The sequence below is a fragment of the Galeopterus variegatus genome, unplaced genomic scaffold (genome assembly GCF_000696425.1).
Source record: "Galeopterus variegatus unplaced genomic scaffold, G_variegatus-3.0.2 Scaffold248, whole genome shotgun sequence".
NCBI classification, from domain to species: domain Eukaryota; kingdom Metazoa; phylum Chordata; class Mammalia; order Dermoptera; family Cynocephalidae; genus Galeopterus; species Galeopterus variegatus.
The window spans coordinates 215,007-242,059 of record NW_007726359.1 but is presented as its reverse complement, the minus strand read 5'-3'; the positions used below and the strand labels follow the sequence as shown (position 1 = coordinate 242,059).

Below are 27,053 nucleotides of genomic sequence, written 5' to 3'. Positions count from 1 at the left end.
GGGGACCGGCAACGGGATCGCAACCCTCGGTGTTGCTCCCGTGCCTCGCTCAGCCAGTGAGCGGGAACCGTTCTGTATGTGGGATCCGAACCCTCGGGTGGGAGCGCCGCCGCGCTTCCCAAGCAGCGTACTTATCCGGTGCGCCACCGGGCCGGCCCCCCCCTCCCCCTTTTGAAACAAGGGAAAAGAGAAGGAAAGGTAAATGCTAATTTTGAATGTTGGCTATCCCTCCCCCACCCCCGCTGCCAAATGTAAGTAGAATTGCCTGGCATAAGGCATAGATCACTAAAACTCACCATTGAAACAAAGATATTTCATTCAGTAATTATGCAAACCCCCAACTTTTGTGCAAGTTAAGAGTCATAGTTCTAGTGGTATCAAGGGTGTCTTTCTAACGTTTCATGTTTCAAACATCTGTGTCTCTCTCTTTCTGAGTTCTGCCAGTAGGGCTCATATTTATTTTACTTTTGTGATGAATGCAGGTCTGCTATATCCTCCTTCGAATTCCAGTTGACCAGGTGGGGCAAAGCAGGTGCCTTGGTTTATCTCAGTGAGTAACTCCTGGTATTACAATACCAGCACCAGGGTTCTGAAGACTGACTGAAGTTGCTGCTTCTTTTTTGAAAAATGGATTTATTCCTGCAGCTGAGCTGGAGAAAGCTGAGTGTCCATGGCCGACACCAAGCCCATACCATATTAAAGACAATTAGGGCCAAAGTTGGACTTGAATCGTCAGACTCCCCGATGAAGTTCTGGCCCATTTGTTTGATGCTCAGTGGAAGCTTGTGGGCTGTAGTGAGTACAGATGTCCCTCCTGCAGGAAGGAGATTAAGCAGCGGTTGTTTAACAGGAAAGACCTCTGTGATAGTCATGAAAATTTAAGGCACCTTGGTTCAGAGGCACTGTTAGAGCCAAGCATGGGCAGTGTTTGGCTGGTGTGGGCAAAACATGCTTGAGCCCAGTTCCTGTGAAGTGAAAGCTTCTATTCTGGTCTGATGTTCCATGGAGATTGTCAGGAGCTCAATTCTGACGACTGAAGGCAATCAGACAGCAGGGAGGGGCCGCGAGGAAGAGGAATTGCACAGATTTCTCTTCCTGCAAACAAATATGGTGCGGCGCTCAGACTGTCTGACTCTCACAGACACCAGGCGGCACGTGGTCCTCCATTTGTTTGTCGATAAAACTCGGAGCCATGTGTGCCTTGTAAACTGTCTGCATGCCATGCTTCTTGTCACAGAACACATGGCCTGCTGCAGTGGGCCCTGCTGGGTGGGGACAGGGGATCCCAGAGCCTCATCTTGATTTCCAGTGAGATTTGATGGATGGCACCATCAAATCCTGTGTGTGAAACTAAGATGTTGTTTCAGAGGTTGAGTCTCCATTTTTATATTTTCAAACATTAATGTACCTTACATTTGACTTTTATAACAAGCTGACAAGATCAGTAAGGCCTAAATCTACGGTTTTTGTAGATTTAAAAATTTCTGTCTATTGGAAACAGACACTGAGATTGTGTGAAATTCGACTGGAAGGAAGTTGTTATTTGTCTACCTAATTAAAATTGCAATGTTTTTCTTTTTCTTTTTCATAATATATATTTAGCTTTCCCCAATTATTTTACACACACACACACACACACACACACACACACACACACACACACACACACACTTTGCTCTATAATAATTCTGTTTTTATTTTTTAGCTTTGTTGGAGGGGCGAGTGTTCCTGCTGATCGTATATAATATGGGTGTTTATATGGAATTCTTATGATCATATAACAATAAAATGACTCCAAGGCAAATAAAATCATAGCCTAACAATTGAATTCCAGCTAAATGTCTTTATTGACAGTGTCTAACCTTTTCTTGCCCCCCTCTCCCCCTGGTTATTTTTTTCCCTCAGAGATTTAAACTCAGGTTAATAAGAGCCTTTAAAAGAAAATTAATGTTATAATTGGTTCTTCTTTGGAAATATTTGAATTGGAGAATCTGCTGGACACACATTGTTAATATATCTCATAAGGCAAGGATGTTTTTCTTCTTCCACTAAATTTAAGTCCCACATGGACTTGAATGAAGCCAAAGTCAATGTGTCTAATCCAAGTAAACGAGAAGTAAATCTGAATGTAAACTTACACTAATGTGTGTGTTCTGCCTCGAGTCTCATCATTGTCTGTCCTGCTAATGGTGTGCGGGATGTACTAGTTGCAAAAGTTTTCTCAGTCACAAAAACATTATTATGATGTGGAAGTAATTTAAAAGGCAAAGGAACGATTTCACCTGTTCACAACAATGAATTTTATTTATAGCAGCTTTCGAGATGGCCTACAGGTCCTGTCCGCTCAGGACCTCACCCCACCTAGTGCTCGCTCATTCTCTGGGGCTTTATCTCTTCAGAGCCAGCCCTGCTCCCTATCCTCTGGGGGCTGCCTCCGTGCCAGGCAGTTGCTGAATGCTGGGATACAGATGGACAGATCCCTTGCTCTGACTCCTCCTTTGGCCACCTCTGAGCCTTATTGTCGGCTTTCTCCTCTATCTGAGTGTTAGCAGAGCTGTTTGTCTGTTAGTATGTTCTTTCCTGGTAAGTAAATGGGGCCAGGAATGTCCAGAAACAAACAAGATCATTCCTTCAGTGTCTATTGTTAGGGGAAAGTCTCCATAGTAAAGGGGAAACTGGAGTAGGAAGTTGCAAAGCTGTTTGTGTGGGATTTAAAAAAAAAAAAAAACAAAAAAATTCAACAATATTGTGGTATAATCTTCCTAAGCCAGGGGTGTTCAGAGAAGGCCCTGAAGTGTGGGAGTGAGAACATGTCCCCTCCCACTTGGATTCCCTGTTCCTCCATGCTGGAGTTTTCTTGAAATGCACAACTGTCAGTTCCTGCCTTTTTGGCTTTTTTTGATTACTAAGTTCTCCCTAACCATTTATTGGGTATCTACTGCTGAGTAATAGACCACTCCAAAACAACCATTTTATTTGCTCACTTTTCTGCAGCTCAGCTGGTTGGTTGTTCTGCTGTCCATATGTGGAGTCACTCATGTGTCTGTGTCATCTGGTGGCTGGACTGGGGCTGGATGGTTTAAGATGGACTCACCTGCATGTTTGGCGATTGCTCCACTCAGCCTCCTTTCCATGAGGTCTCTTATCCTCAGTAGGCTAGCTCAAGGTGTCTTTGGTGAGCTCAGAGTTCCCAGATACTGGGCAAGACCAGATACTGCAAAGTCACTTGAGGCCTTGGCTTGGAATTCATATATTATCACTTATGTCACATTCTGTTGGTCAAATTGTCACAAGGCCCCAAATTCATGGGGCGGGGAAATAGATACAAAAGTATGTGCTTAAAGAGATAGGAGGAATCATGGCTATCCCCTTTGCAAACTATTTGCCACAAATTGCATTGCCTTTTCTTTCTCTCTTGTTTTATTAATTATTTTCTTCAGTTAAGGGTAGAAAGCATGACATAATGAGGTAAAAAAAGAATATACACTTTAGAATCAGATATACCTAGAGTTATTGACTTGTATGAGTTCTTTTATATTTCAGATATTAAAATTTTGGTAGTTACATGGATTGAAGATAACTATTCTTAGTCTGTGACATGTCTTTTTGTATTTATGATACCTTTTGACAAACAAAATTTTCTTTTTTTTGGCATGATACCTTTTCTAGGTATAGTTTCTTGCCTAAAGTTCATAAATCTATCATCATTAATAGATTTTTCTCACAATTATGAAATAAACAAATAAGTTAACTGCAGTTTTTTAAAAAACTCATTTATTTTTTATTGAAACAATCGATTGTATATATCTGTGGAGTACAGAATTCAATATCAGTACTTGTGTGCAATATGTGATGGTCAAATCAGGGTAAGTACTATATTTATCATTACACAGTGTATTTATTTTTTGTGACCCTTTACCAATTTCTCACTATCCCCTGTCCCCCTCCTTCTTTCTGCCTATGGTGGCCTAAATTCCGTTCTCTTCTTTAGAAAGTTCAAGGAATTATTGGGATTGTTGTACTTTTCTTTCCTTCTTTCTTTTTTTATTTATGTGGTTTTTTTTTTTTTTTTTAGCTCCCACTTACGAGTGAGGACATGTGATATTTCTTTTTCTGTGTCTGGCTTATTTCACTTAACATAATTTTCTCTAAGTTCATCCATGTTGCTGCAAATGGCAGAATTTCATTGTTTTTTTAATGACAGAGTAGTATTCCATTCCAGTATATATGTTAAGCTTTTGCGGTGACAAACAAAAGTGTTTAACTTTAGTAAAATCTAATTTTCGATCTTATGTGGTTTATACTTTTTATATCTTGTTTAAGAAATCCTTTTCTCCCCTGAGAGTACAAACATTCTCTTCTATATTTTCTTCTAAAAGATTTACAGTTTGGGCTATTCACATTCTGGTTTATACCTGCCTGGTACTGATTTTTATGAATGGTATGAGTTAGGATCCCGTGTTATATTTTTCCATGTGGGTAATCTATAGTCCAGATAACATTGATCAAATTGTCTGTTCCTTTCCTACTGATCTGCAGTGGTATCTCTGCTGCATGTCACACTCCCATAGACGGGTGGGACAGTTTCTGGGCTGTCTGTTCCATTAGCCTATTTCCTTGGAAATTGTGCACTGCTTTATATTACTGTAACTTTATAAAATGTTTTGATGTCTGGTAGGGAAAGTACCCCAATCTTGTTTTTCTTCTCTAAAACTGTCTTTGGTGTTATTGGCCTTTGCTCTTTCATAAAAATTTTAGTTTTGAGAAAAATACTGCCTGTGTGGTCTGAATAAAGATTCTGTAGTATTGGTTGAGACTTATATTGTGGCTTAATATATACCCTATTTGTAAATTGCTAATACTTGGGAAAAATATATATTCACTTATTTCTTGGAAATAGTTTTGAAATACATTCATGGATCAAGCTTAATAATTGCTGATGTTTATGTCTTCTGTATCCTGACTGAATCTATTGTGTCTGACATTTACAGAGCTTTCTTTGCATTTGCCTAACATATTTTTCCATTCTTTTACTTTTAATCTTCTGTTTCTTTATGCGTAGGTCTATCGCTTGCATGTAGCACATTTAGCCAGGGCTGTTTTTCATTTTTTTTTTTTTTTTTCATCTAAACATGAAGTTTAAGTGTTAAGTTTAGTCTGTTTTACATTTATTTAGAAGATACATTTTTTTTTTTTTTTTGCAGCTGGCCAGCGTGGAGGTCTGAAGCCATGGCTTTGGAGTTACAAGGCTGTGCTCTAACCAACTGAGCTAACTGGCCAGCCCTAGATGATATATTTTGACTTGTTTCTGTGATCTTCTTATTTTGCTCCATTTGTCTTGATGTTTTTCCTGCCTTTCCTGCCCTTTTCTAGATTGCATTTGTAAATTCCACTTTCCTCTTTCAACTTATATAATGAATTTCTATTCTTTTTAGTGGTCACTCTTAAAATTTTAACATGATTCTTAACATAACAGAAACCAAAGTTAGTCTTTTTACTTCTCTCTTGAAGCATAAAATTATCACGAAGTGCTTTAAATATAATCATCCCCACCATTGTTTTAGTTTTATTTTGTATTTTTCACCCCCAAATGCCTTTTTATGGGGGGGTGAGGGATTGTTTCATATACTAAAACATAACTGCATGTATATGTGTATATCAGCTCTTTATCTTTTCAGCTTGTATACCAGATCTCTTTCTAGGGATAAAATATACCTGAAGTACATCCTTTAGAGAATTTTCTTTTTAGTGAGGTTGTTGGTGGTAAACTTTCTCACTCTTTGTTTCTCAGATGTCTTTATTATATATAGTCTTTTGAATAGTATTTTAGCTGGAAATGCAATTCAATATTGATAATTTCAACATTTGAAGATTTATGTTCTATAGTAAGGTAATGTCTTCAGATAGATCTTCTGCGCTTCTCTCTTTTTTGCAACTTATATTCTTACCCACTGAGTGTTTAATTTCAGTGGTTGTAGTTCTTGTTTCTAGAAATCCTATTAATTTACTTTGTCTTTTTTGAAAGTATCTCTCTCTCTCTCTTTTTTTTTTAAGAATATTTTGAGCATACTTATTTGACATTCCATGTCTGATAATTGCCGTATTGTTCTTTGGGGGTCTGGTTCTGGTTCTGCTGCTTGTTGTGTCTGTTGCCTCTCACTCATGGTGACGTGGTTCCTCCTGTGTTTTATAATATTGGGTTATAGGTTCTTATTTGATCAAGCTCTGCCTCTGGGCATATATGGTACCATTGTTAAGAGTGAATCCTTCCAGAATGGATTTGTTTTTTCTCCTGCCAGATGCCCTTAGAATACAAATCCAGAATGACTTTAAGGCAGCTTTTCATCTTGGGGTTTTCTGGATGTGGTGCGCAGTGTAAATTTGAACCCCAGAGTCCCACAAGGCCAGTCCTCTGGGTAAAATCTCAGGGAAGAAACCTGCCTCTCTTTCTCCCCATTCTCCTGCCCCAGAGTATGGATAGAATTAGATGAGGTTTCTTTTCTTTTTCTTTTGTCAGTGAATACTTTTTTTTTCTTTTAGTCTTTTTACATCTTTTTAGACTGAGGGGAATAGCCCCTTGAGGGAAACACATGAATGTGGATGATTCAGTTCTAACTTTCCAAGTTGTACTGACCCCACAGTTAGTACAACTGTTTTCTGTCTCATGGCTTTTCAGTGAAAAACGCCGGCTTCAGGGCAGTGGGTCCCAAGCTGCGTGGTGCTGCTGTTGGGAAGTATGTGGGTGTATTTTTGATGGTCACAGTGACTGGGGAGTCCTAATAGTATTTAATTCCCAGGAGCAAGGAAGTCTAGTGCCACATGCACAATTCTGTCCCAAAATAGTCATCCCCCTGCTAATACCAGTAGGTTCTTGCCCCCTTTGGGAAACACTGCCCTAGGGCTTGGGAACTGACGGATGTACTCAGAACTGCTGTGGTGTGGGCGCTAGGCTGCCGTTTCCTTTCTTAACTTCTTCATCTGGGGCTCTAGGGATTTCTTGGAGCCTGGCTCTATATTTAAAAGGATATTTGTTATATTGTATTCGGCATTTCTAAGAACTTGTAGAAGTAGGGTTTATTTGTTGTTTTTCAGGACACTTAGCCCACAATATTGTTAGAAATGAAGATCCTCTTATTCTCTTGTCCCACTATTTCATTAGTATCAGCTGTATTCCAGGCACTGTGTGAAGCAATGGGGATACTCAGGGTCACAACGGTTGACTATTCAGTCTGTGACTTGTACAATTTGGAGACTTCCATTCTGCAGATTACAGTGGGAAGGGTGCCCCTGCCAGTCGTGCAGCCTGGCCACTCTGGACGTAGGGCCAAGCATACTGAGGTTCCTGTCATCAGAGAGAGAGCTTAGCACTTGTAGTGTCGTGTCCCTGAGTGAGCTTGTCAGTTCCTCCACGTCAGGGATCAACTCATGCTCTTCTTTTTCTGGCCCCAGCATCTAGGTTGTTGCCCCCATACGAAGTATTCAATCACTTTGGTTTCTGGTGGAGGTGATGGTGGGACACTGATGATGTCTGCCAAGTGAACCGAGCTGCTTTCTTTGACTGCTACCCCCTTATTATAGAGGGAGGGAGTAATGAATAGAAGTGCAAGAAGTCCAAGAGCCAGAGCAAGAGGGGGGAAGCAGACAGAGACCTCCAAGCCATGCAGGGTACACTCACTTAATTGACGCTTCATCCCAGAGAAGGGGACGGAGATGCAGGAGGCAGCCCTGGTGTACGGTTTGCTCAGGCTTCTTCCTCCCTAAGTTTCCCTGCCAACTTGGAATTTGAATAGAAAGTGATGCCAAGCACCTTATGGCTGTAACAGTGTCATTGGAGTAAGGCAGCCACTTTGCAGACTGAAGCTTTCATCCAAAGCATCAGAAAGAAGCTTCTTCTACTCCTATTTCTTCTCTTTCCTTCTTTCTTGTCTGGGTATAGTGCTAGTGCTATAGTCCCTGATTCAGGGCCTGGCATGTTCTAAGACAGTGGTGGCTTGAGTATGAGATTCATCTAGGGAAGGTTTTTAAATGTTCTGGAGTCTTTTTATTCCAAGTGTGGTCCGTGAACCTGCAGTATTGATTATTACTCTCATTCAGAGCTTGTAAGAAACCCATACCTATTATATCAGAATCTCCATTTAACATGATCCCCAGGGGATGCTCTGTAAATTTGAGAAGCCCTCCAGAGGAAAGTGATTCTAATGTTCTCTTCCCCAATGCAGGGAACCACTGTCTCGAACCACTGTAGTAGGCACTCAGTAAATAGGAAAGGAAGAAAGTTACCTGCATTTTTGCACAGAATATGGGGGAAGAGTGGGTATTATTAGATGTTTATAGTTTGCTGCACTTGGCAAAAACAAACATCATAGGATTTTTTAGGTAATGGGTATGGGACAGTCATTTTTTTTGTTGTGCTGCTACTCAGTATAATTTATTCAATTATTTTAGCAACTAATGAATTAATAAATCAATCAATTGACTAATTATGAATCAATTAATTTATAATATATAAAAATGTATGTTCTTACATTATACATTTTATTATATATATTGTAAATTATTGTCTTAGTTTGGCCTGCTATAACAAAATACCATAGACTGAGTGGCTTAAATAACAGTCATGTATTTCTCAGTTTTGGGGGCTGGGAAGTCCCCCCATTTGGATGCTGGCCCATTTGATTCCCTGGTGAGGGCTCTCTTCCTGGCTTGCAGACAGCTGCCTTCTCACAGTGTCCTCACATGGTGGAGAGAGGGCTTGAGCTCTGGTCTCTTCCTGTCCTTACATGGCACTAATCCTATCATGGAGACCCCACCTTCAGGACCTCTTCTACAGTTAATCACCTCCCCAGAGCCCCACCTGCAAATACCATCACATTGGGGGTTAAGGGCTTGGGGAGGAGCACAAACACTCTCAGTCCATAACAAGTATCATATATTACAAAATAGATGTTATCAAAATGTAATATAAATGATAACAATATTAGTAACAGTAAATACCATCATTTATGAAGCCGAGATCATGGAGCTTGTACTTGGGGGAGGAGGGGTCTCACAACATATGTACACATTATGAGCTCGGCTCTATGCCCCCCTCACACAGGAGTGGCTTTTAGCAATTGCTACACGTGTGGACCCATGTTTTCTTCTGATTTCCTCTGACAGGACACGGCCTCTGCAGCGAGCGAGGCAGTAGTGCAGAGACTGCCCCAGAGGAGACGGAAGGGCCGGACTTGGAATCCTCAGATGAGACTGATCACAGCAGCAAGGTGAGAGGTTTTCATTTTCACATTCTGTATCTGCAACCACTGAAGAATCACAGCTGAGACATCAACTTTGCAGCTGTGTGTGGTTAGAAGGTCTCTCCGTGGGACAAGGTGTTTTTACTTCTGAGATGTTTCTAAATAGAAGGATATGAATCCAAATTATAGCCTTGATAACCAACCCATGTGTGAGAATATAGAGCAGAAACCATTCATAATGAAGCGAAGTCCTTTTTCTTTCATTTCTGCCACTGCTGTAGCTCTCAGTTAATGCCACAATTTCATCCTATTTCTTTCTTATATTTTCATTTGTGTGGATGAAACAGCATCCAAAATGTGTGCAACTGATCAGCTACGCTTGCTTGTAACTTAGGGTTTCTGTAATGAACTCCTTTTGAATTATCTGTGTTCGGCTCTTGTTAAAGGTGCGCATCTTTTTACGTGAAAGGGAAAGAAAAAAATTTTTTTTATTATTAATCCAAATAGACTGTTCCTCTGCTGAGCACTGTGAGAAATTTCTTCTGATGTTGATGCGAGACGCTGAAATCGTCCATATTCATCTGCTTCTATTCCCCTCATAAAGAGTTCATGGGTCATTAGCCTCTTTCCATCACAGTCTCCAAAACACAGCACAGCTTAAAAAGTCTGTGTTACTTATATCCAAAAGATACCCCTTCCCAAAGAAAGCAGTTGCCTGGGATTATGTTTCCATACTGATTCATCTTTTTTATAATGTTGTTGACAACGACATTACCTCTACCGAGCTCTTATTCTTTTGCTTACCAGTCACTTAACCAGAAAGGATCACGTAACTTTAAATCATGCCTTTGTTTTCTCATCTGCAAAATCAGTGTGATTTTTGCCTTTGCCCAGTGACTGCATTATTGGGTAGGTCAAATGTAACTATGGGAAAGCACATCGATATAGAAATATGCTATTCAGATAAGAACTATTATTTTTAAAACCTACATTTCTATAGGTTTCCTGTTTTGTCTCCCTCTGCACTTATATATCTCTGTAGGACATTCTTGAATGCACGTGTTTGACTGTGTTCCACCTCTCTTTTACCCAGATTTGTTTCTCTTTTACTGCCATAGGATTGTCATTCTCAGTGTCTTCTTAAGTAGGGTCCAAAATAAAATTTAGTATTTGAAAGTAACATTAATATTTAGAGAGTAAAAGAGATTATTTTGTTGGTTATGAATTTAAAAGCAGATCAGTGGAAATGTATGTTTCATTTAAAGAAAGCCAAACAAAACAAAACAAAACTGCTTAAAGTTACTTTTTATTTATGTGGCCCTTACATTACTTTTACCCACTTTTTTCGGTGGGGGTGGTGGTGGATGGAGTTGCCTTCAAGTATTTCTATACTGATGTAAGATATTTTGAATGGTATATATTAAGTTATCCTATTATAGAAACTAAAAATGTTATTTTTCAATTTCTTATTCGGTTTAGGGAAACAGCTATTTTTCCTGTATCTAAATTGTTTATTTCTGAATACTTTTTAACTTGGATCATTGTTACCTCACTGTAATAGCTCAGTGTTCTCATCCCCCTTGTGGATTTTGAGAGATTGTTTCCATTTTAAATATAGTGAGTCATGAGGTCCTAAAGAGAGTCTTCTATAATATGAGGTTCTGGCAGTAGAGAGGAAGAGGCCCCAGGGCTTTGTTGACTGATCCTGTGTATCTCTCTGATTTCATGGTTACTTCTGCAGAGAACAAGGCCCAGAAACTCATCTGGAACAGAGAGGGTCAAATGTAGGAACAGGTGATGGTGTTCCTGGATTTCCCTTTAGAAATTCACAGTGGACTTTCTCAGAACATAGAGAATTTCCTCAAAATTATTGACAAAACGTTTGGATATGTTTTTAAAGATTATACAGTAGACTGCATTCAAATCATAGGTCCATATTCCTCTTTGCTAAATTGGATGTAGGGAGCCTGTGTAATTCTGTACCCCAAAATGTTTTCTGGTTTTGATTTGATTCAGATTTCATCTTCTTTATAAAATATTTTATCATGCAACCTAAGTTAGTTAACTACAATAGCCTTTGATGAATTAAATTTCTCATTTAGGATATTTGAAAGCAAAAACCTTAAAATTGAACAAGCAGTTCTTGGAGACTGGTTCCTACTGTGTATTAACAATAAATGAGAAGTAAAGCTTATTTAGTGTTTTGTGTACATTAGGTACAGTTCTATATCAGCTCATCCCATCTTCACAACACCCCTGAGAAGGATACTATTATTTTTCCTATTTTATAGATGAGGCTACTGGAACAGAGAGGTTAAGAGACTTGCTGAAGATCACACAGCTCAAACCAGGAATCAAGTACATTTTGGCTCTGGGCCTTGTGTTGTTAATGGATGTGCTAAAACTACCTTCTGGCCAGATTGTTAAGTTCTGGTGTTAAATATCAGGCCTAGTGATGCTGTAGGCCACGTAGATATATAGTCATTAACTATTTAAATATTTACCTAATGCTTAATCTTTCCGGGTGTATTTTTTTATGATTTAAAGTAAGAGAAAGCAAATATCTTAAGTTTCTTGATTAAAGTTAAATATTTTTTGATGCATCTCCTATATCAGTGTGTAATTTTTCTTGAGAATAAAAAAACCCCTAATTTTTAAGTTGTAAGCTGTCTATATATGGGAGGATGAGTTAGCCTTGTCTGAATGCACCAGGCTAGGTGTAGAAATACAAGTAAATTAATAAGTAGAAACAAATCATTATTTTTTATTCCAGCTGAATAGGTGAGATCTGTTAATTTTATTGTTGCTTAATCATTCTTGCTAAATAAACTGTTTTATACAGTCGGGCAGGACAAAGAGAAGGCATGTTGTGAGTTTTATGCATTTTTCAATTTTTTTAAATGGCAGTTTTTGCTACGCGGCCTTCGGAGTTGAGCGAGTAGATAATTGTGTGGTTGTCGTTGAGTGGTGGTGGCAATGGAATGTCACAGCCACGGGGGGTGGGGTGGGGTGGGACAATCACACTGCAGTGGCAGTCTGGCGGCCTTTTTCTCTTTGTAAACCGCCCCCTTCCTCTTGTGACTGTGGGTGACAACCTCAAAGAGCCTCATCACCACTGGCTACTTGTTTCCCTGCTTCTAATTGGAAACTCTTGTTTTTGGAAATGAATGCTAATTAGCTCTGGGCAAGTGTCATGCATTCCAGGCCCCCTGGCAGCTGTGGTTTTGTTTTTCATTTAGCAAATGTATTAGAATAATTTTCAAAACATTTCCATTCAGAACCACTTTTAAAAAAACACCCATATTGTTATTGTCTTAGAAATGTCTGTTTTTGTAACACAGCATTAGCAGAAAAGTTGAAACTATAAACTGTTAGGAAAAAAAAAAAAAAAAGAAAAGGAGTATTTTTAATGCCTGCTCCTGAGTCAGTGAGGAATGCCTTCAAAGTTGTGGGAGCCGGACAGGTTTAATATTCCTGGACAGTGAAGGATGCTGGCCAGTCAGCTGATCTCAGCCGCAGGGGAGAGACGCTGGCATCCTGGGGAGGCGTTCTCTGCTTTATTTTCTTGCCTGTTTCAGCTCTCTTCCTTTCTGGAACTTTTGTCGTTTAGCCAGGTGAAATCAAAGCATGAGTTCTTGTCCATGGTTTAGCCTTTGACAGCCTCCCAGCAGGCAGTGATGGGAGGCGGGTGCTGCTCTCCAGGTGGCATCGTCGCTGTCCTTTCTGCATTGAGATGTGGCCGTAGGTTTTCATTGGGAGAACCAGCATGGGATGTCCAGATGAGAGGATGCTCTCTTCGGAGCTGGATGATGTCCGATGCTCTCAGACTATTTTAAGAAACTTCGGATCTAGTGCCGAACACGTCAGGTGGTAGAATTAATTGCCATGAGAATATATTGCTGATGATGTCTGCACTGTGGAAAATAAAGCGCAAGCCCAGGATGGAAAACAGTGACAGGTCCGGTGACTGTATGTATCGGACACTTCATCTGGTGAGCGCGTTTGCTGTTTGAATTCTATCTTGCTAGCCTTGTTTATGTCATGACTTACCAGCTAAATTGTTTTCTAACTTAAATGATGGTGATTATGCTTGTCCCATTTCCCCATATTTATCCCTTTGCCCTCTGGGCCTCCTTGCTGATAAAGAATATATTTTGTAGCATTTTTTTTTTTTTGGAGGGTGGAGGGGTCAGCAGCTGGTTTGGGGTTGAGTTTGCCTAGAATCTTTACATTTACCTACACATATTTTCATACTAAAATGGGAGAAAGATGTAGTCTGTATTTATTTCTTTTTTACTAATTGCCACTGGAAACAACCCCCCCCCCCCTTTTGGTTATTGAGATTTCGAGTGTATTTTGTGTTATATGCTTGGTGAGTCTATCCCATCCCCACCTCAGTTTCAGCAAGCAGCTCCAGAAGGATGCTGCTCAACTCTCTTGCTTCTATAAAGGTTTAGGTGTTTTTTTCTTTATTTCTGCTTACTTGAGAAGGAGATGGATTGAGAAGTATTGCCTCAGGGGATGTGTTAATGGTGTAATGTCAACTGACCTGTTTGAACAGGTCATTTTCCTATGGTAAAAGTGACTCTCTAATGAGAAAATGTAGTGGGTTAATGGCAAGAAATAAAATCAAGTTGAACCTTTTAATAGTTATTATTAATATCAGAGACCGTCAATTTTTAAATTTTGTGTCACTTAATGAAACTTAAACTTTCAGAGTGAGCCCGATTTACCCAAATACGCCTTCGTCCTTAGATGTTTCTTCTTTGAAGTTTGTTCAAGAGGAAAACTATATGGATTACCATTGTGTATAATAGTCCTCAAATTACAGAGTACATTGCTGTGATGTTTGTCCTCCGAAAAAGTTTAAATAAGGCTATAAGATTTTAGGCCATTCTGGGCCTTTTAAATCTATGGGTTGTATTAAATCGGTCAGACTCAAAGAACAGTTTTAGAACTCTGAACTCAACTAGAGGTAGAAATTACCTTTAATGGTTGCATAACAGGAAGAGCTTAAACAGCTGGGTAGCTTGAGCTGGTAGTGTGTGCTTAAAAGTCCATCCCCCTCTTTTTGTACTTTCTTTTCATCTTACACAGGAGGAAAGCGATATTATAAACATTGAGCTTCAAGCTGGCCTCAGTAAAGTGGCCCATTTCCTCTTGCTCTATTGTCCTGTCCTTCTCTGTATGTTGGTTGGATAATTCTCAGTCCTGACAGTGGAAGGGCTCTGCTACCCTGTAACAATTTTAAACTCTCAAATGCCTATAAGTGCTTTTTGGTTTCTAGGGTGACTAATTACTGTCCTCAGGTAGGGAGAGGTTTATACTTTTCCCACTGGAGAAACCTTGACTATCTTCCTCCTCACAGGAGTCCTTAGCAATTTGTCTCAGACCCAGGAAACCTGACTTGCAGGAGCACGTTGAGAACTTCCCACTGAGGCTACCTTTCTGGGAACTTGTGGCCACCATGCTTGTTGTGTGAATGACCTGGATGCCACCTCACACTCAGTGATGGAGCAGGGCAGAGCACCGCGCTCAGCTCTTACATTTTGTATCATGGCTAAGCTACATGCAGAAGGTCCTGATGGATTTTGATGTAAAGAAGGTCAGCCACAATAAGGGGGAGGAGGACTGAGGACCTAAGGGAATTTTCAGGTGTCTCCTGGGATGCTAAAGATATTTTCTAATATAATCCAGGACTTGAGGAAAAAGGAAAGAAAGAAAAAAAAATAAACAAAAACCCAAGGTGTTCTTCCTGCTCTCTTGCACAGTCACTCAACACATTTCTGATACCTGATTCTCCAGCAAATCCCAGCTGGGTTTTTATGATTCATTTCTGACATGATTTACCTGGAGATGTCATTCCACTGGTTGAGTGCTCAGTCCCACAAGACTGCCCCCCACTTCATATGCCAGTCTCAAGTGACCTGGCTTCAGACTCACCAGATATAAATCAAGGTTCCCATGACCCCCTCCTTGGGTTGGATTAATTTGCTAGAGCAGCTCACAGAACTCGGGGAAGCACTTTACTTACTTTTACCCATTTAATATAAGGGATATTACAAAGGCTACAGCTGGACAGCCAGATGGAAGAGATGCATAGGGCAAGGTATGGGGAAGAGGCGTGGAACTTGCACACCCTCTCTGGGCACACCACTTTCCAGGAACCTCCGTGTGTTCAGCTCTCCAGAAGCTCTCCAAACCCAGTCCTTTGGATTTTTGTGGAGGCTTTGTTATGTAGGCATGATTGATTAAACCTTCAGCCCCCTTCTACCCTCCCTGGAGGTCACGTGGTGTGGCTGAAATTTCCATCACATGATTGATTCCCTGGTAACCAGCCCGATCCTGAGGCTATCCAGGAGCCCTCTGAGAGTTGCCTCATTAAAGCAAGATTCTCCTATCACCCAGGAAGTTACAAGGGATTTAGGAGTTCTGTGTCAGATGCTCCTATCACTCAGGAAATTACAAAGTATTTAGGAACTCTGTACCAGGAACCAGGGAGGGAGCAGAAACCAAAAGTATATTTCTTATTATATCACAATATTACAGTGAGTAACCTGGCTGTTTGGGGGTAAGATTGGGTAGGAGACAGCTAGGTTTAGAGCACTGAAACTCTAGCCCACCTCCCATTCCCCTAAGCTTCTGCCATGAGTCCAAGAATGCCACACCTTGGAGGTGGTGAACTTTACACAGGCAAAGTCGGGAACCCTGTTTATACTCCTAAAAATGGAAACCTCAAAGGATTTACGGTAACACGGAGGGAATGAAAACCCAGAAATTTCACCCTATACCTTCCATTATTATACAGAGATATAGCCAAGAATGGTAGTAAGCCAGCGTGCTATGAAGAGGGAGCACGAAGAGAAGTGTCTCCTGGAATTTCCTGCCTTTGATGTGTCAGAGCCCCGTGGTTACAACTTTTGCCTTTTGTGAAATTGTAGGACATCCTTGGTATGATATATGAGGACACTGATTTCACATGGATAACTTGTCTAAATGATAAAAGTGCAGGAAGGTGTACTGTGCCTCTAATGGGACAGCGACCATGGATGTATTTATCATGAGTGGTAGTTTTGCTATTAATTTGTGGGAAGGGACAGATAGTTGTGGTTGCTGTTGGACAATTTAGAAAAGCATTGTGCAAGCCAAGGTGCCAGTTATACATTTGTTGTGTTAGGTTCCTTTGCCAGATACCAAATCAAAGCAACAAAGGGGAGAGTATGGGATAAAATGGGGGCAGGGGTAGTTGGTTGTCAGCTAACACTGCTCATGGGATTTTCATTCTGGTGAGTTTTTTTTTTTTTTTAATTTCTCATCATGACTATGCTATAATGAGTTGCCTATCATAGTTATCATTGGATCATCTAAAAGATGTAAACCTTTTTGTTAAAATGGATGCATTTATTTCTTTTTAATTTTTAAGACAGTGTCCTATTTGACTGTGTATTTAATGGTGATGTTGGGTTAGGAAAATCCTAGCGTAACTACATAAAATAGTCTGTTTCTACTGAAATAAGCTTTGATTAAAAACACTTAATCTTTTTCTTTTTTAAACAGCCTTATTGAGATATGATTCACATACCATACAATTCAACCCATTTTAGTGAATTTTTCCAGTGAGTCATAGAAAGGAAAATTTTTTGTGGTGTTATTCTGAAACACACAGTTCCAAAGAAAACATTGAAGAGTGCTGCTGACAGGTGACTGATACTTTCTGGCATTTAAGACCAGAGTTAGTGCTAGCAATAAATAAGCTGTGGCAATTGTGAGAGAATTAGAAGAATAATTGTGTGGATTCAGGTCCTGGCTCTCCTCTTTGCTGTCATGATCCTGCTACTAATGCATCCTTGTTAGGTTCTGATTTTCCCTGTCCTTGTACTGGCTTCATTTCAGACTTCTTTCCCTTTTGGATATGCTAATGAGGGAAAGGCTCCTTAATGTCAGCTGTTTCCTCCTTTTTTAAAAATTGCCCCATGGACTGCATTTGGTTTTAGTTTTTGTGCCCTACACAAAATGCCAGGCTTGACTTTGAGCTCTGTGTACCAATTGTTGTTTGGGGAGGATGTTCTTCTCATGTTCCTCCTGGGTAGGTGAGTGTTAGAAGTAATTCTTTACTTGCACTCATGTTTATTTATGCCTAGGGTTGTGCCTAGGAGAATAGTTTTTGCCTGGGGTTGAATTAGACAACACAAGCAGGGAAGAGAACTACGAGAAGGCAATCAGTACCTTTAAAGAGGTGTCCATCAAATATTTAGAGAGCGTTTGAACAAATGTTAATAAACTAGATTTTGTGCTACAAAATAGCCTCTGAAGCAATTCCATAGAGAGCTCTAAGAAAATACTGACACCTGCATCTCCCACCCAAGAGATTCTGATTAAATTGATATGGGGTATTGACTGAGCATTGGGATATTTAAAAGCTCCCCAGGTGATTTCAGTATGTAGCTAAGATGGAGAACTCCTGATCTCATGGGTGTTTCAGCAGCTCGTGCTTTGGAGAACAGTCTTGCATAACTTGAAAAGCTGAGCTTTTAGAATCCTAGCTAGAATCCTGAACTTCAAATGGATAACAAAATCCTTCCAGTCTTTACAGCCTTCACCTGAGTCACCCTGAATAGAGGCTAGGTGAGACTGGGATTTCTCATTTAGGCCTGTTTCAGGACCAACTCCCTTATTCTTAGAGGGGAGTAGTATCTCTCTGCCTTTTGAGAAGTTGGAGAGGTAGAAACTTCTTTTTAGTGTATGGGTATCTGTCTTTATCTAGAAAGTTGCCTCAGTGTCAGTTTTTAACAGCGACAGAAAGAATCTTAGCTTGTAACATTGTCTTCCAACATTGTAAAGTAAGCAGATAGTGGACTGAACTGAGAGTCTGATAATTAATTAGCCTTGTAATTTGGGTGAAAGGCATTTAACTTCTCTGTCTCCTGATTTATCAGCTTTTTGCAAAGCGGTTAAGATCACAGGATTTGGAACCAAACCGCCTGGTTCAAATCCGAGCTCTGCCACTTAGGAGGTTTGTCACCTTGTATGAGTTCCTTACCCTCTCTGGGCCTTCATTGCCCCACCTGTTAAATGGGAATGATCATAGCCCTTCCTTACCATGTGGGAGGATGAACTGCATCAGACACAACATGCGGGGAGCACTCAGCATATGTTAGCAGTTGTGATTATGGTTGTTTTGAGCATTCAATGAGCTCTCCTATGTGTGGAGCAATTTGGGGAAGCATGAGATGTAATTCGTATGTGCCAGTTCACTAACCAGGAAGGACACCTTTGGGAGGGACAGGTGCAGACCAGTCTCTCTAACCTGACTTGCCTTTTCACCTGTGCGCTGAAGAGCACAGAACAGGTGGCTGCATTTTGCCGCAGTTTGCATGAGATGAACCCCTCAGACTCCAGCCCGTCTCCTCAGGACACTGCAGGGCCTCAGCTGGCAACCATGCGGCAGCTCTCGGACGCGGATAAGTTACGCAAGGTGATCTGTGAGCTTCTGGAGACCGAGCGCACCTACGTGAAGGTACCTGTTGTTCTCCCTGCCCTTCCTTTCCTGCCTGCTCTCCCTCTGCTTCTTGAAGGAATGGGGTGGGGTGTCTGTACTGTTTTTGACTAACAGTGAAGGCAAATCATGGTCATGAAGAGCATCTTGGTCTGTTGTATGGAATTTGGCCTTTATTTTGAGTGCCAAGTTCTCCTTTTGAGTTTTAAGAAAGCATGTCAGTTCTTATAGCAATTTTAATATATATTTAGGTATTCTGATGGGTGCATATATATTTACAAAAGATACATGTGGAATTCATTGATCGATTGATATAATTATTGATTGACTGAGGAAGGAGATGATGGTGAATATAAGTGATCCTTTTGACCTTTCTAAATATATCATTGGGGCCGGCCCGGTGGCGCACTGCTACAGTGCGCCGCTTGGGAGCGCAGCAGTGCTCCCACCGAGGGTTTGGATCCCACATACAGACCGGCCGCTCACTGGCTGAGCGAGGTGCGGGAGCAACACCGAGGGTTGCGATCCCGTTGCCGGTCCCGGTCCGGTACGGGCGCGACACTGAGGGTTGCGATCCGTTGCTGGTCACGAAAAAAGACAAAAAGGAAAAAAAAATATATCATTGAACTAATACTAGAACTGAATTTAGTTTTTGAAAAATTTGAGGGTGTTATCTTCATAATCTAGTCTAGGCAGAAGGATGTCAGGTCTATTTATATTATCACTTGTTCTGATGTTTAGTTATATTCCCCATGTTGAATCAGTATGATCTGTTTTTAATCATCTATTTTAGTCTTTAAATCAGGGGTCAGCAAACTATGGCCCTTGGGCCTAATCCAGCCTGCTGCCTCTTGTTACAAATAAAGTTTTATTGGAACACAGCCACACTCATTCCTTTCCATATCACCTATGCCTGCTTTCTTGCTACAACAGCAGAACTAAGTAGTTGTGACAGCAACCATATAGCCTGAAAAACCTGAAATATTTACAGAAAAGTTTGGCTTACTCCTGCTTCAATGGACTTTAATGACCTAAAGAATATAATGGGGACATTTGGGACATACTATGTTTTTTCTCCTTTAGATTCTTTATAAACTGGTAGATGTGCTAATGAGGTGTCCTTTCAACTCTTAGGACTTAAACTGTCTTATGGAGAGATACCTAAAACCTCTTCAAAAGGAGACTTTTCTCACGCAAGATGAGGTATGGTAGAAACTGTCTTAATTTTCTGAGGGTCACATTGCAGTCTGATTTGTTGGTAAAGAGGAAGGGATGGGGAGCACACACAATACTGAAAACATTTTGAATTCACTTAGCTGTAACAAACAGGTCAAATTATTGCCTGTTAACCTATGAGTGCACTTGGTGAGTAGCTGCCCACCATTTGGTAGTGGGATCGTTATCTTAATTGATAAGTATTGGTAGAAAAATCTTGTAATCAGGTACTAATAAAGTTTCTGAACACTTATGAAATTTGGGGTGGATTAAATTCTTTCTCATTTTCTAGCTTGATGTGCTCTTTGGAAACTTAACTGAAATGGTAGAGTTTCAAGTAGAATTCCTAAAAACTCTAGAAGATGGAGTGAGACTGGTACCGGATTTGGAAAAGCTTGAGAAAGTCGACCAGTTTAAGGTAAGTCTCATCCTCAGAAAAGTGAAGCTTCCCCCTAACGTCATGGGTGAGTTATCCTGTGGGTCAGCTTGGATCCCCTGATAACACGTTGCAGGAGAACCTATGCTGTCTTTGATAAGTTGTGGTGCTCATGCTGTTGACGTCTCCATTGGACTGCCCAGTGGGGATCAGTACTAAAGGAGTCCAGGAGGGGAAACAAGTGTGTATTGCTTGTCTGGCTAATGGTACACCATTGCCATCAACTTGTATTAAACTGGTGCAGTTGCAGGCTTCTGCTTTGGAAGATGTATCAACCTTGACCTTTTGTTCCGTTTATGAGGGAGCCTTTAATACTTTTTTAGGAAATTTGAATATCAACCCCTGATCTCCCAGTAAACAAATTAATTTGCCCTGTTCTTGGAAACTCTGCTTAGTGGAAATGCTTATTATTCAAGAGGAAGACACTCTTCCAGCACACAGCGTCCTTGCAGCCTTAATGAGGATTTATGACTAATGCCTTTAGTAAGGATGCTTATGGCTTATTTCCTCTTCCCTGGTTGGCTTTCTTTTATTGCTGAGATTTCCTGTGCTGCATCTCCAGTTCTTTTATTCATGGGCTTACATGTCACCCTTGTATACGTTTTTTAAAAACAGATTAATTGAGGTATAATTGATATCTATGCAGTGCATATACTTAAAGTGTACAATTTGAATTTTGACATATGGATACACTTTGAAACCATCATCATATCAGGACAGTGAACATACTCATCACCCCGAAAGTCTTTTCCTACCTCTTTGTGATTTTTCTTGCCTGCCTCTTAGTACTCCCCACCTGCAGGCAACCATGCTCTGCTTCCTGTTGCTATAGATACATTTGCATTCTGAAATTTTATGTAAGTGGAATCCTATAGCATGTACTCTTATTTGGCTTCTTTTACTCAACATAGTCATATTGAGATCCATCCATACTGCTTCACATGTAGTTAATCCTTTCTTATTGCTGAGTAGTATTCCATTGTATGGGTATAATAAACTTTATTTTTTTTGACTTTTGGGCATTTGTGTTGTTTCCACTTCTTGGCAATTACAAGTAAAGCTGCTGTGAACATTTGCATACAAGTTTTAGTATGGATGTATGCTTTCATTTCTCTTGAGTAAACGTCTATATGTGGAATGGTTGGATATTGGGCTAGTGTATGTGTAACTTATTAAGAAACTGCCCAGCTGTTTTCCCAAGTGGTTACACCATTGTGTCCTCTCACCCACAGTTGTTCTTACTCTTCTGAGGAGCTCGTGGTTACTCTTTTTAATTTTAGCCTTTCTAAGAGGTGTGTAGTGGCACCTCGCTGTGGCTCTAATTTTAACTTCCCAAATGACTTATGATAGTGAACACTTTATGTGCTTATTTGCCTTCAATAGATCCTCTTTGAGGTGTCTATTCAAGTCATTTACCCATTTATTTCACTGGGTTCTTTGTTTACTTATACTGAGTTTTGAGAGTTCTTTGCTTATTCTGAATATAAATCCTTTATTAGATATACGACTTGTAAATATTTTTCCCCCATCTGAGGGGCCTGTCTTTTCATTCTCTCTTCAGAGAGCAGAAGCTTTTAATTTTGAAGTACAATTTTTCAAATTCTTCCTTTTTGAACCATATTTTTGCTATCATATCTATGAAATCTTTGTCTAAACCAAGCTCACAAAGATTTTTTCCTGTTTTCTCTTAGAAGTTTTGTGGTTTTTAAGACTTACATTTAGGCCTTTGACCTATTTTGATTTAAATTTGTTATGGTTTGATGTAGGAATCAAAATTAACCTTTTTGTATATGAATAACTAATTTTTCTAGCACTATTTGTTGAAATGACCATCCTTCTTTTCCCACTGAACTTCTTTTGCACTTGTATTAAAAATCAGTTGTCGGGGCCGGCCCGGTGGCGCACTGGATAGTGCGCTGCTTGGGAAGCGCGGCGGCGCTCCCACCCGAGGGTTCGGATCCCACATACGGACCGGTTCCCGCTCACTGGCTGAGCGAGGCGTGGGGGCAGCACCGAGGGTTGCTGTCCCGTTGCCGGTCCCCGGTCCGGTATGGGGGCAACACTGAGGGTTGCGATCCGTTGCCGGACACGGAAAAAAAAAAAAAAAAAAAAAAAAAAATCAGTTGTCCATATACATACAGGTCCCCAGGCACTCTGCCGGTCATCTTCCAACACTTGTGGGAATCTGGCTGTGTAATATTAGTCTTCACTTTAGCTCCTTGTTTCAGTCCGTTTTGTGTTGCTATAGCAGAATTAACTGAGACTGGGTAATTTATAAAGAACAGAGGTTTATTTGGCTTACGATTCTGGGACAGCTGCATCTGGCACGGACCTCAGGCTGCTTCTACTCATGGCGGAAAGTGGCAGGGAGCCGGTGGGTACAAGCAGATCACATGGTGAGAGGAAGCGAGAGAGAGAGAGGGGAGGTGCCAGGGTCCTATATACAACGAGCTCTCGTGGGAACTAATAGAGCGAGAACTCACTCATTAATCCCTCCTCCCCCAGGGAGAGCATTAATCCATTCATGAGGGATCTACCCCCATGACTCAATCACTTTCCAACACTGCCACATTGGAGATCAAATTTCCACATGAGTTTTGGAGGGGACAACACATCCAAACTCTATCACTCCTAAACTTGTACACTTCCTCCACTCAGTATTTCACCTCAGTATGTTTTGTGCGTTTGTGTTATCTTTTTACAGTACTTCTCTGCAACAGGAGCTACTTAGAATACACATATATGCATACACATAAGTATGTGAATATGTATGTGTATATATAGGTATGCATTTTTATTTGAATATAATTTCAGACTTAAGTTGCAAAAATAGGGCAAAGAACTTCTGGATACCTTTTATCCAGATTCCCAAATGTTAACATTGGACTGGGGCTGGCCAGTTAGCTCAGTTGGTTAGAGTGCAGCCTTATGACACCAAAGTCATGGGTTTGGATCCTTGTACCAGCCAGCTGCTAAAAACAAACAAAAAAGCTATTGGACTACATTTGCTTTATCTTTTCTTTTCCTGCCTGTGTGTATGTCTGTGTGTACATGGAACATAACTTTTTTCCTGAATTATTTAAGAGTAAGTTGTAGGCTAATATCCTCTTAACCCAAAATACTTCATTTAGTTCATTTTTGTGTTTTAAAATTGCTTGAGTTAATTTTCTCCCCTCTTTATGATGGCTTTGCTATCTATTTGAAATAGTTTGTTTTATTGTTTCTCTTTGTAATGATATCTGTTTTCTAAATTAGTAAATTAATTATTTGGATATTAGAACACATGGTATGGCCTAGTAGTTTGTCAATAAATGAAAAAAGTTGCTTAATTTGGAGTATCATAAAAGTCGATATAGGTACACCTTCAAACACTTTGTTTTAACCTAAGGTATCTAACATTCTTTACAGTCATTTACCAGTCTTTTGCTGTGGGGCCAGTTCTTTGAGTTTAGGTCAAGTTAATTACTTAAAGGATTAACACCAAGGAGACTTCGGTTGCCAGAACTTTGATATGAACATGAGTGTTTCACAAGCAGAGTTATTCTAGGGGAGAGTTTGGTACTTTGATTCTTCTAGTGAGTCCACCCTAAGTGATCACTGTCCTAAATCCCATTCAAGTAGGACCTTTTTCACTGATGTTCACTTTGCTGCTGCTTTTTGCATAACCTGATAATCTCCCTTCCATTTGTAAAGCAGTTGCGCAATGTGCATCATCTGATGCACATTGAATATTCCTGGCTGGTGGGCTTCTCTCCGGTTCCTCTGAGTCGGCTTCTGGATGATCCGTGTTTGCTCCCAAACCCATTGCTCTCAGTTTCTGCAGTTGCCCCTCTCTTTAAATCCTGATTGTATATTTGGCCAAAAACATAAAAAATATGTTAAAATGTTCAGACTGCATTACATAGAACACTAATCCCAAAGTGGTATCACAAAGAAATAATTCATTTTGATATAAGTTTAAATTTAATAATAAGTTTGGATAAAATTTCCACTTGGAAATTTGCAGTGTACATCAGCCTGTAAGAGGCTCTCTGAGGTCCTGTGGAAGAGAAAGGGAAATATAGTCTTAGTATATAAACCCATCACATTTATGTGCACGGTGTCCCCTGAGATCAATTTTTAAGGCCAGAAGAATATATGAATACCTTAATGTTTTATGTGTTACTGTTCAGAATGTACTTAGAAACTAAGTTAAACAAATGAATGCCTTTAGTATGGCTAAAGGGAGGGGTTACATTTGGAGCTTTTTCTTCTGTAACTTTTCTTGTGTAATTCTCAGGTGAAGTTCAAAGGATATCTGTACCTCATGGAATCAGATGGCTCCTGCTGAGACCTTCTAAGCCACGGGGTGGGGGTGGGGCTTGAAAAATAAAGGAGGAAAAGTAGAACATGTAGGAAAAGAATTTAGGCTTCTAATCACCAATTTTGTGTGGTTTAGTCAGTAGATAGACTAGTAGACTTCTCTGCATTGTTCAGTAGATAAATTGCACTTTGAGGAACCCAATTTATCACTGAAATCCAAAACCCTATTTCTTTGCTTGGAGCCTCACTTTTAATTTGAAGCCTAAATAAGTAAAGCTTCTCTCTGAATAAGACTAGACCAATGTGAAGCTTACAGAGGTTATTTTTCTGAGTCCTCTTTTATGTACACATTTATACAAAATATATGTGATGAAAGTATCCCATTCTCAGGCATAGGGCAGGCCTCCACCTGGTTTTAATTCTCTTAGAGCAGGGCCCACAGGCCAAGGAGGTGATTCCCAGTTGCTGTGGTTGAGCGTGTTCTTTCATTAATATTGCTTACGTGCTCAACTGCTCCCTGCCAGAGGAGAGAGTGGTTTGGGGTAGGGTGGATGTCATGATCAGAGAAATGCGTTTTCTATTTTGGGGAGTGTGAGCATTTCCTGCCTTTATTTGGTTTGTCACTTGTATGTCCCAACAGGAGCTAATGAGAGAATTCAAATTTCTGCCTTTTTCAAAATATATATTTTCTCATCAACATCCAAACATTCCAGATAGGCCATTAAAAAACAGACCTGGAAAACCAGGGACATCTCCACTGTACATACTAAGAAGAAAAAACCCACCATCTAGTACACACATTTGTAAACCTGCATACTTTCAAACAGCCAGTTTTAGGGCATCAGTGAGTGAAAAAGTGCTCTGATGGGCATGGGTGATGCTGGTTTGTGGGGAGGGGCAGGCAGATGTGAGCTCTCTGCTGATATTTCTAGATGAGAAGGAAAATGAACCACCTGTGCCTTTTCTCATTAAATCTAGAAAGTGCTGTTCTCTCTGGGGGGATCCTTTCTGTATTATGCTGACCGCTTCAAGCTCTACAGTGCCTTCTGCGCCAGCCACACAAAAGTTCCCAAGGTCCTGGTGAAAGGTAAGGCCCCTGAGGATTGAGTGGCGGGTGTATGTCGACTGCTGATTCCCATTTGTGTGGCTGACAAGGGTTGGGGGCTTTTAACCAAAATCTGAGAGTCATGATGTGCCAGGTAGACATTCCAACAAGCCACAGATAAGGGCACTGAGAAAAGAAATGCATTCATATCTTGAATTAATAGTTTTATTGGTTTTCTTTAATAAAAATTTCCACTCAGCTATTTTGGGCCAGAATTGATAGGTCATTTTGCAGTTATGTAAAAACGTAGGGGATTTAGAAATTCCCTGCTTTATTCCTATTTTTCACGAATTTCTGTTATAACCTTTTACACTTAACATACTTTTTTTGTGGAATTTCATCTTTCCCTCACCTGTTTTTGTTCCTGGGTCTGTAATAACAGCTACCACCATCACTTCTGAAATTGTTTCAGCTATTCATGGAAATTATTCTAGTTACAGTTATTTCTGTGCAGAACTAAGTAAAATTTTTATATTGGCAAGCTACTCAGTTGTTTTGAGAAGATGATGGAGCTTTGTGAGAGCCTCCAGGAAGGAGTTGTGCTTCCATAGTTCAGCATGTGGTGGTTGGTGATGGATAAAAGGATTAAAGAAACATTCCCTTGGTAAACGGTAGAACCCATAGAAAGTTTGATTTCAAAGAATCTCTGGAAATCAGCCTTCTGTTCCTTTACACTTCATTGCAGCTGCCAAGTAAACAGCTGCTGATCAAGTCCCTGGATATATAATTAATTTATGTGTCTGATGTTTATGTTTGCTGCCAGACAGAACTAGCTTAACTTAATTTTTTCCTATAATAGGTTTTAAATTAATACAGTGCAGGTCTCTGGATAACAAAAGAGTATTCCCCAGATAATGACAGCCTTAATGGTAGTGATTAGTCTGCAAGAATTCTAGTTCAGCCCCTAGATTTAAAGGGGAGCTGGAAATCTCCTTGTCCTATTGTCTGACTTTGACCGTGTTTTCTCATGTGTTATACTGGTTGTGTAGTACTGTGTGTGTTTCTTAAACTTTTATTGATTGCTAATTGTTATAAGATTGTTAAAGTAACCATTTTAGAGTGCTCTGCTATACAGTGAAATTAAACATCACAGTCCTTAGAGCAATTTGTGTTATTTTTAATCACTGAATTAGAGTAAATACTGCCCCCGTGGGTTTTTCTTAATTCAATAGCATTATTTCTTGCACCTGAAAAATACTCTAGTATCTTTCAGGACTATCCCTTAAAACAGTAGGTGTGACCCATATTTTTCTAATTGCCAAA

General features: G+C 40.1%; 1 protein-coding gene across 1 annotated transcript in view; it reads left to right on the top strand.

Annotated features, from left to right (window-relative positions):
* The window catches only part of TIAM1 (T-cell lymphoma invasion and metastasis 1), a 127,706-nt gene that overhangs the window by 76,511 nt on the left and 24,142 nt on the right, over window positions 1–27,053 (top strand). Inside the window, exons 13-17 of the mRNA XM_008566503.1 lie at window positions 9,160–9,263; window positions 18,574–18,753; window positions 19,867–19,935; window positions 20,240–20,365; window positions 25,664–25,772. Of these exons, the coding sequence (XP_008564725.1) occupies window positions 9,160–9,263; window positions 18,574–18,753; window positions 19,867–19,935; window positions 20,240–20,365; window positions 25,664–25,772 (588 nt within the window). The remainder of the gene's footprint in view (window positions 1–9,159; window positions 9,264–18,573; window positions 18,754–19,866; window positions 19,936–20,239; window positions 20,366–25,663; window positions 25,773–27,053) is intronic.